Here is an 11069-nt window from a genome sequence, read left to right on the forward strand (position 1 = left end):
TTTAAGAAGTTATCTCTAAAAGAGAATTGTTTCAATGCCGTAAACCTGACAACAGATTTTCAAATTCTCTGTTGTTTTTGCCTTAGTGTGGAAAACTAAATAGAATGAAGAAAGGAAGTGTATTTATTTTTAATATTTACTGTTGATGGTTTATCAAATGTGTTTCTGGAAATGTGAGTAGGCTCCCTCAAGCCATTGTAAAATTTTGGAGTACATTTTGACAGAAAAAAAATTAATTACAGTTTCAAGTTGCTTGAAAATTTAGAATATTTTTAAAAAATTTTATAAAAAATGCACTAAAATTATAAAAGTAAATAATTTTTTTAGAAAAAATTTAAAACAGTGTATTTAGATTGTTGATAGAGTAAGTATTCAAAGAGTAAATAGTGCTGAAGAATTTGGGACTCAGAATAAATAGTGCTGAACAGTATTTACTTCCTTAAGAATAAAAATTTCAAGAGCATTATTATTATTATTCAAAGAGAATAAAAACCCACCAAACCCACACTAAATTTCTTAGAGTTATTTCATCTGACATCATCAGATGATTAAGGGGACTCCACTTTAGTTACTTTGTATTTTGCTACTTTTTCTGTTTTTTGGTTTGTAACTTAGTGTTGTTGTTGTTGTTGTTGTTAGTTGCTGTCAAATTGATTCTGACTCACGGCGACCCCATATGATTTAATGCTGCTTAACGATTAGCTATGCTTCAGTTCTCATCTTCCTTTTCTGTCCATTGGATGATTTCACCTGATGGATGCAACAGTGCACATCAGGGATTCCTTATTGAGTCATTCTCAATTGTTGATCTTCAAAGGTGATCTAGTTGGTTGCTAGGACCATAACTTCCTCTCCTCATTTCATGCTACTTATCACTACTTTCAGTTCAGCGAATCTATCAAACATAATGGGTAAGAGGACTGGCTTTGGAGCCAGGTAGACCTGGGTTTATTTAGTGACTTTACTACTTTATGAGCCCTGATACAGTGCTTAGCAGATAGCATAAGGTTAGCAGTTTGGAACCGTTAGCTAGCCGCCCTGTGAAAGAAAAAGATTATCCCTAGGTCGGTGGCCTGCCTCTGTGGGGCAGATCTGCTCTGTATCCTCTAGGGTTGCTGTCACTTAGAATTGACTCCGCACTAGTGAGGTAGGTTTTTGGTCTGGATTTTTGTGACTTTGGAGACTAATATCTTCATCTATTCAAGCTGTATTTGTAAATTGGAATAATAAGAGAACCTGAATCATAAACTGTGATGAATATTTAGTGCGATAATGAAATAAACACTTAATACATAATAGATGTATGGCTGTTTGTTATTATCACCATGATTAAGCCAGAAGCTGTAGCCCTCACTTCTCTTCTTGGCCAGTTAGTACACCGTGGGGAATTGTTGACAGGTGCTAATTCACCTTCTCTCCAGATCCCTTCACAGAGAGAGGATTGGTGATGTTTGCAGTCTATATCGTGTCAACACATTTTTGGAATAAGAATTATTTTGCTTTCTGATCCTTTCGGGTCTTCATACATGTTTCCTTTTATGCTTTTCTCTATTTAAACTGTTGATCGCTGTCCTTAAAAGCAGATTTCTAGCCTAGTTATTATTTTTAATTAATATTTTTTATCATTCATATGTATTGTAGCCTGGTTATTGTTAGCCTTACATTTCATCAGAAAGGATGAAGGACTAAACCAACATGTAATAATTAATTCTGTTTTAAGAGCTATGTTTACTAAAATGTGAGAGTCAGAAGAATTTAAGAGTTTTTTTCTAAAGATAACATCTTGTCATTTGAGGACTTTGGGAGTCTGACACTTGTTGAGTCTGTAGTACTTTTTTTAGATGTAATTATTTCCTGGAATTTAGAACTTTTCTACCTTGATCTTCATTATTTCTGTGTTAACTCTAATGTATTGTAGGTGAAAAATGGTTAGGGTTCAGATTATGTTTATCTCCAAGTCAAAAGAGTAATGATTTGAACTGAGGAGAAATATGAGACATTCTACTTCTATAAAGATTTACAGTCTTGGAAACCCTATTGGGCTCCTCTGTCCTATATTGTCATTAATGAGTTGGAATCAACTTGATAGAAACATATTTGGATTTTTATACTGGAGTGTTTATGATTTTGGGTGTTTTTATGTGCACATCAAACTGGTAGCTAGTATATACTTAAAATTATAATTATAACCAAGTATTATGTTTTTTAAAGTAATGTATTTTGTGCTTAGAATTTTTCAGATGTTCACTAATTTATTCACCATAATACTCTGATGTAGAAAATATCTTTTCCTCTCATTTTGAGGTTGAGGAAATGGAAATTTAGAAAAGTCAAGTAGCTTGCAGCTTAACTGAACTTGAATAACTAGCTGATGTTCTTTCACATTTCATCCATCTTTCCATTTACTCTTCATGTAATTATTGAGAATGTGTTATATGACAACCTGTGTCTAGAATACAACAGGGACGAAGAAAACTGAGGAACTCTGCCCATGTGCAACTTACATTCTGTAGGGGAAGATAGATAATAAGTTAAGGATGAGTATATTGAGTTATCTGGTGATAAATAAATTTATTTCTAGAAAATAAAAAGGAAAAATAAAGCCAGGAGGAGAAGAGTAAGAGGGACAGATAGCAAAAGAGAGAGACAGAAATAGAGATACAATAGCCAGGGAGGGTTTCCCCAGGAAAAGAACAAAACACCTAAAAGATGTCAGGGCAGCAGACACATGTGAGAAAAGTGACCCAGGAGAGGGTGGAGAAAACAAAAATTTGCCTCATGTGTTTAAGGAGCCTTGAGAACGCCAGCTGGCATGGAGTCATTAGGTGGAGAGGAGTAAGAGATGAGGTCCGTGAGGGACATGATTATGTAGGGCTTTAACTTGGGCTATAAGAGAAATTGGATTTTCAGCAGAGGAGAGACATGGGATCTAGCCCTTGTTTTTTTAATGGGGATCATTAAATAGTCACAGTTTTTGTTTTGATTGAACAATAGGAAGATTGGATGGGGCAGTGTATGGAAGGAACATATTGGGGAAAGAAGACCAGTAATTAATTTTTTTACATATTTAGATCAGTAGTTAATTTTTGCACATATTTGGACTCAGTAGACATCCATTAGACATATACATAACCTTGAAGTTCAGGTGAAAGGGGCTAGAGCAAAAAATATAAATTTAGCAGACATAAGTATAGTTATAGAACTTAAAGCAGTAAGTATGGTTGTGATTAAGAGAATAGGTAGAAGAACAGATCCCAGTTCTAGTTTAGCTCTTACAGAATTAAACAATTAATAATTGCTATCCTGTATTGATCTGTCTGCTTTTACAGCAGAAACTTATTAAAAAGGTATACACATGAAAAATTTAAATCATTCTACAGATTGATTCTATATGATTATATATTGAATTACTGTAAGTGGCTATGAGTTTGTATCTATTTTTTCCATGTAAAAATTCACTTGTTATAAAAATGATTGGCAAATATCTCGTCTAGAGAAATAAAACATGTTTAGCCTCAAGGGTTAGGGAATATTTGGAGGTGTGCAGTTTGGAAGGTCTCCAAAACCAAATTCATAAAAAGAACTCATAGAACTCAATAAAGCTGTTGAACTCATGATTATGCCTTCTTACAGAAGTTAATTTTAGCTTTTTTCTTATATACATGCAGATCTGTGTATGATGATCAACCAAATGCACATAAGAAGTTTATGGAAAAGTTGGATGCTTGCATCCGTAATCATGACAAGGAAATTGAGAAAATGTGTAACTTTCATCATCAAGGTTTTGTAGATGCAATTACAGAGCTCCTTAAAGTAAGGACTGATGCAGAAAAACTGAAGGTAAGAAATTCCATTTACTTTCATTCCCATTACATGACTTAAGTAATAGTTTATACAGCATATGCACAAATATATATACACATTATTTTGTGTGCTACTTTGAAGAAATGTGTATGTATTTGATGATGCCTTTTATGCTCTATTAGCCCTTGTCATGCTAATGACAGTAATAATCTCCTCTTTCCTAAAGCATATAATTTATTCACTAAACAGAATTTCTTTCTATTTAGGGAAATTATTTTTTAAAAAAATGCATATAATGAACGACCAATTTTGCAGTTTTGGAATTTTTGTATGGATAGTGCTATATTGATAAAAGTTTATGCTCGAAACATATTTAGAACCGTATTTTAAATTATCATGTTCTCAATATACTGAAACTGTCTTTAGAGTTTTGCAGCAGTCAGTAATTTTCTTAAGTAAAATTGGTTACATTTTCTGCACCACATTCGAAATAATATTTATTACATGAGACCTGGATTTGTACTACCTAAAGGAAAATATTTAATTATCAGAATTGCCCTATTTATCTTTCTTTACATTTGGAGAGCTTAGCAGGCAAGAATGGCTCTGGTCCACCTAAGGTTATGATTTGAAAACCATTATATAAAGGATATTCAGATAACAAGGGACCAAATACAGCATCAATGAGGTCACTGAGCATCTTTGTTCAGAAATTAATGAGATTTTTAATAAACCAGAATGTGCTTCCTTACTATGATGACCTAATGAGTCACTTAATATGTGGGAAAATTCGAGGTTGAGCTTTGCCTGCACCTGCAGCATTAAAATGTTGCTGTGGATTGGAGATTTCCGTGTTTGATGTTAATCAACCACCCAGTGTTTGCATTCAGCAAAGTATGAATGTTTAATTACCATAAAATGCAATCACCATTTCCTACAGACAATGAATGGCACATAGACCTCATTGAAGTTATCAAAAAGGGACCAGTGGTCAATTGGGTCAGTGATTTGAATTGTTTGACAGACTTAGAGAAGCAAGTAAAGTTCAAAAATCCTGAGTAAATTTGAGAAGTTTGCCACAGAATCTGTTAAAAAGAACTGTCATAAGTAATTGAAGTTAACAAAAGCCCTTTTCAATCAAAAGTTCAAGTTCAAGCTGTAGAGTTAATTTGAATTTGCATTTCTTTGTTCTAAGTTTCTCATGAAGCATGATCTGATTACAAGGGTGAGCAGTTACATCAGGGCAGTTTATGCATATTTGTCTAACTAAGGTGAAATTATTTTAAAGGTGCAAGTTACTGATACCAACCGAAGGTTTCAAGATGCTGGAAAAGAGGTGAGAAAATAAAATTTTTTTTTTTTGTGGACAGCCAATATATATGCTTTCAAACCGTTCACTTAAAAAGAGAAACATTTCTTTTTTCTAAGGTGATTATCCAAACAGAAGATATTATTCGCTGTAGAATTCAGCAGAGGAATATTACAATGGTGGTAGAAAAATTGCAATTATGCCTTCCCGGTGAGTTAAACTTATCTATAATATAATGCTTGACTTGATAAAAGTATAATTTAGTGATGGCATATTGTCATTCTTTTTTGGGGAAATTACAGATTATATGACCTCTCAACCACTTGCTGCCCTGGATTTTCATAGTTTTTCTGTATTATCAATTCTTTGCTTAATTATCTTATTACATCAGTCTCAGAACAACTTCTACCTTTTTATTTGTCCATTCATCTCTGCGTACTTGGCTCTTTGTCCCTGCTCTCCACTGCCCCCAACCCCCACAACCCCTCTCAGAATGCTTGCCCATGGGGATGAATGTCTTTTTATTACATTGTTTCCTTTGTCCAATTTTGTACTTCTAGTGTCATTGTGACTTAGGCGTTATTTTACTTTCCTCATAATTTCATTTTGTTGATAAGGTAAGAAAACATCCAAAGTACCTGTTTGTCTTCCTTTCCCTCTTTGCCTTTCCTCCTGTATTTGGAAAGACTGGCTTTTAAGACTTCTGAGTTTCTGGTCTCTCTGTTAGGGCTCAGATATTCTGGGACATCAAATAAATCCTGAAGAAACTAACCAGTATTTTCTTTACCTGGATTTAATGTACTTTAAGTTGGATGCATCCTGTTCAGACACAAGGAGCCAGGTATATGTCATTTTTATTAATATAGTAACTAAACCCTCCACGGTGTCCCACGTTCCCCCTTCCTTTTCTTTTTAGGAAGGGAGTTAAACCCCCATATCTAGGGGAATAGAATGAGATATTTTTGTATAATATTTTTATAAAGTAAGTTTAGTACAGCATGCGTATTATATGTTAAAACTATCAGCAATTTTATTTCCTTTTATTAGCAAATAAAGAAACTATTACTGTTTTTTACTTTTGAGACTAGCATTCCTTTATTACACAATCACTGAGATTATACTCAGTATCTGATTAACCTAAGGTATTTGCATATTAGCTTAAAGTTAATAGAATATTAGCATATCATATTGAGTTTCAGTATTAAGATACCTGTTAAGAATAGTGTTTAATCAGAAACATTGTACAAACCGTGAAGACAACCTCTAAGTTTGAAAGCTTTGTCCCTGTGTAATAAGCCTGAAAACTTAGGTAGTGAGGGAATGAAAAAAAGATTGAATTCAGTGTATTCCCCTGGTGGGCTATTTGAAATACAGCTAAAAAGAAGACTTTTTCTTTTGTTACTGCTGCTTGTTTCAAGGCTGAGCAGCAACTCTGGGGTCATACGAACATTGTATTCCTAATAGCTGCATTTATAATTACCTCTTTTCTTCTATCTTTTTGCCACTCTGTCTATTCTAAAATACGTCAGGCTCTATGGTTGGGATTAGAAATATAAAATTGAAATAAGCACACACCCAGCTCATGCCATTAACTATAATGTAATTGCTTAATTATGCTTTGGGTTAGAGGTGATATAAAAATACACACACATAAATTGTATGTATTTGCCTAGTTAATATATGTGGGATTGTGCATTCGTATCTCACAACTCCCTCAGGGGAGCTCTGGTGGTGTAGATAGTTGTACTGTTAACCTAAAGGAAGTACTTTTCTGGCAATTTGAATATATAACACCTCATAAACATGGTGCACTCTCTAGTGTATTCTTTTTACTTGATTGTTTTTGAGAGAAGCTTTATTTTGTAGAAAAATAATATGAGATAGATGTGAAATGTACATGTATTGTTGAACTAAAACAGGAGACTTCAAAGATAGTTTATACTTAGAGCAGCTGTTTTAGTCCCTGTCCCAGGCTATGTGTTCACTCTAATGCTTTGGCTGAAAACATGAGAAATACTGTATTGCAATATAGGGGATATAGTAGAGGTAGGTGTAGGGTCCTGTGAGGCCAGAAAATTGGGGCAGGTTGAAATTTTTATCATTTTTGGATGAGTAAACTGTGTCTTTTGTAAACTTGGAGTGACTTGAGGAGTAGCACATGCAACTAAATAAAGCCTGGGAAAAAATTCTTGTTGATCTCTGTGGCCTGGGAAAATGTTAGTTGATAACCCATTAATAATTTACTACTCACTTTTATTATTTAATTCTTTTAAGGATTAATGCTATTTTTTTGTGGTTAAAACAATTATGTTATTTTTCTGAAGCCCAATAACAATTTTATCGAATACTTTTATTTCTAGGCCTTTGATAAAAGGGTAAAACTTATAAATTAGATCCTCCAACAGGTTTAGTTCCTTTTGATGCCTTTTGACGTAATTGATTCTGTACTATAAGCTACTGTTATCACTATCCATTTTCAACACCTCAAACAGAACTGAGCATTCCGTAAGCACTAATTTCCCATCCTCTTCACCCTTCAACCCCTAATTATTTACTGGGGCCATTGAGTCAATCCCAACTTATAGTGACCTTAAAATGATTCATTGCCTCGTCTCCATATCATTCTCATAATCATGGTCATACTAGAGTGCACTGTTCAGCCACAGTGTGCATCTCATTTAGAGTCTTCCTCGTTTTTCTCTGAACCTCTGCTTCACCAAGCATGATATCCCCTGATAACACTAATAAACTTTTGTCTTTGTGAATTTACCTATTAGTCTATATTTCATATATGTGGGAATGTACAGTATTTGTTCTTTTGGGTCCCACTTATTCATTCATTCAACAAAATATTTTTAAGGCTTCCTCTTTCTTACTCCCTCCCACTCCTGGTAACTACTAATGACCTTTGATATGTATATATTTGCCTGTTTTATATACATGGAATTATATAGTATTTGTCCTATGTAACTGACTTATTTCATCTTGCAATATATAATTAGAACATAATTTCTCTTTATGGCAAAATAATATCCCACTGTTATTCCATTACATGTCAGGGAGTTCTGGTGGCCTAGTAGTAAGAAGGTCAGCTGCAGTCCCAAAGGCAAATGGTCTAAATCCACCAGCTGCTGTGCAGGAGAAAGATGGGTGGTCTCCTCCCGAGTGATTTACTGCCTCTAAATCCCACTGGAGGGTCAGCTATAAGTAAATTTCTCATTCAGCAGCCCACAACAATATATGGATGTACTGCATTTGGGATATTTACACTTTTTTACTATCATGAATAATGTTACAATGAACCTTGGTATACAGTTATTCTACTGTAAGCTTTTGAAGTTTTTCTTTGCTTGTGGACTTGGTATAACATTTTGCTTATGGCATTATTTGGTGTATTGAATCAAAATCTTTAAATCACACTGTCACTTAGCTTTCTCTCTAAACCAACTGAAGTACAATTTTACTAACTTCTGCTAAAAGGGAAGAGGTGCTAGTGGGTTTCTGAATATAGGATTCTTGGTGGTTAATGTCTTAGTTATAACAGTTGCTGTCATATTGATTGTGGTTCATGGCTGTAACAATATGCAAGTGTTCTGGCTCTGTGGTAAGGTTTGATATACGGGAAAGTAAAATAATTTCATTTACTTGAAGTATCGCATTTTATTTATGTTATATAATACTGAGCTTATACTCAGAATTAGCTTTTAATATACTTTGCCAGGTTTTATTGTTATTTCTAAAATATTTTCATTTTTGAGAACTAAAATATATTAAATATTTTTTTAAATGCAGTGCTGGAAATGTACAGTAAGCTAAAAGAACAGATGAGTGCAAAAAGGTAAGTTGCTTTCCTTTATAATTTTTTTTAAACAAGAATGGTGTTTTTTTTCCTTACTAAAAGTGTGGATACACTTACTATAAATTATAGTCATATTTTCCTTTTACCTTAACTATTCTTTTCTCATGGAATTTGCTTATTAGGATAAACCAAATAAAGTAAATTTTAGTAATTTATTAAAGGTGTGCATCAGGGTTTAGTCTTTTGCCATACTGACTCAATCTGTATGCTGAGCAAATTATTTGAGAAGGTGGACTCCATGAAGGAGAAAGTGGCTTCAGGATCGAAGGAAGCCTCATCAACAACCTGTATTATGCAGATGACACAATCTTACTTGCTGAAAATGAGGAGGATTTGAAAGGCTTGCTTCAGAAGATCAAAGAATATAACTTTCAATAAGATTGCATCTCCATGTCCAGAAAACAAAAATTTTCACCACTGGACTTAGAGCTGGTATCAAAATAGATGGAGAAGAGATCTTACTTGGATCCACAATCAACACCCTTAGTACCAGCAGTCAGGAAATTAGGAGAGGTATTGTACTGGGCAAGTCAGGGAGCTCTCAAAATTATTGAGAAGCAGTGATATCAGTTCAAGAACTAAGATACACCTGATTCAGGTCAGATCTTTTCAGTCACTTTCTATGCATCTGAGGGTTGGGCAGTGAATAATAGTGACAGAAGAATTGATGCCTTTGAACTCTGGTGTTAGAGTACTCTATTTCCCATGGGCTGTCATAAGAACAAAACATATGTCTTGGAGAAGGTACAGCCACAGTGCTTTTTGGGTGCAAAAGTGAAGAAACTTTGTCTCACATACTTTGGGAGTGTTGTTAAGAGAGGCAGTTCCTTGGAGAATGACATGGTGCTTGGAGAGGTGTAGGGATGATGAAAGAGAGGAAGACCTTCAACCAGATGGATTGACACAGTGATTGCAGCAATGAGCTTGAATATACTACATTGTGAAGATGGCACAGGATAGGACAGGGTTCAGATCTGTTGTTCATAAAGTCATCATGAGTCATACTTGACTCAGTGGCACCTAGTAATTACCCTTCTTCTTGTTGTTACATGCCATCAAGTTACCTCCTCCTCGTAGCGACCCTGTGTATAACAGCCCTAAAGCCTGCTCTATCCTGTGCTGATCTTACTGTCTCTGACACACCTACTCCCATTCCCCTAGTCACTGAATCAATCCATCTCATCGAGGGTCTTCCTCTCTTGCACTGTTCCACCCTTCCAAGCATGATGTCCTTCTCCAAGGACTGGTCTCTCCTTGCAACATGTCCAGAGTATGTCAGATGAAGCTTCAGAATCCTTGCCTCCAAGGAACAGCCTGGTTTAACCCTCTCCAGGATGAACCTGTTTGTTCTCTAAGTGTTAATATTGATGAAGGACAGAGGACAGCTGAACTGAAATCAAACTGATGCTGATTTAATTTGCTGACATGTTAACATTGCATACCATCAAGGGCTGAGTGTTTTGGTATTTTTTGTTTTCATTTCTGCTCTGATTTTTAAAGTCTGTTCTTGATTCATTGTTAATGTTTTATCTTTCCTTTAAGATTGTTCATATTCTATATAAATATAATATAGATTCAACTAATTCTCCTATGTTCAGAATAGCACAGTTGTCTGGTGTCCCTATTTAGAGATTTGTTGTTTTTGTGAACTGTCAAGTTGGAAACAACCCATAGCTGACCCTCTGGTGGGTTTTCAGAGGCAGTTAATTGCACAGAAGGAGATTGTCTATCCTTCTTCTGAAGAGCAGCTGGTGGCCTTGAACCATGTGCCTTTGGGATTGCAGCACAGCTTCTTGCCACTGAGGCTATTTTAATCTTTCAGGATGGGGAAGAATACCTGAAATTGAGGAGAAACTCTGGGTTCTGATGCCTCCGTAGGTAGATTTTTAGCCAGTATTTCTAAGCCTACTTCCAGAAGTAGTGGCATTCCTGAACCTCTTGGGAATTCTAAAGACATAATTCTGCCACTCATCTGTCACTTTGTTGTAATTTAGTGGTTTTCATGTTACTATGATGGTGATACTATATTCTCGGTCTTTTTTTTTCTTTTTTTTATTATTAAATTTTATTAGTTTTAATGAACATTTACAGGGATTT

At 34.8% G+C, this 11069-nt stretch overlaps 1 protein-coding gene across 3 annotated transcripts in view; it reads left to right on the forward strand.

Annotated features, from left to right (window-relative positions):
• EXOC6 (exocyst complex component 6) overlaps positions 1-11069 on the forward strand; it is a 254131-nt gene that overhangs the window by 58819 nt on the left and 184243 nt on the right. For all 3 annotated transcript variants that reach the window (XM_006880347.1, XM_006880346.1, XM_006880348.1), the window contains exons 2-5: positions 3669-3840; positions 5093-5140; positions 5233-5323; positions 8906-8951. In XM_006880347.1, the coding sequence (XP_006880409.1) occupies positions 3669-3840; positions 5093-5140; positions 5233-5323; positions 8906-8951 (357 nt within the window). The remainder of the gene's footprint in view (positions 1-3668; positions 3841-5092; positions 5141-5232; positions 5324-8905; positions 8952-11069) is intronic.

This window comes from Elephantulus edwardii, unplaced genomic scaffold, assembly GCF_000299155.1.
Source record: "Elephantulus edwardii isolate Elephantulus edwardi_28Jun2011 unplaced genomic scaffold, EleEdw1.0 scaffold00007, whole genome shotgun sequence".
Classification (NCBI taxonomy): domain Eukaryota; kingdom Metazoa; phylum Chordata; class Mammalia; order Macroscelidea; family Macroscelididae; genus Elephantulus; species Elephantulus edwardii.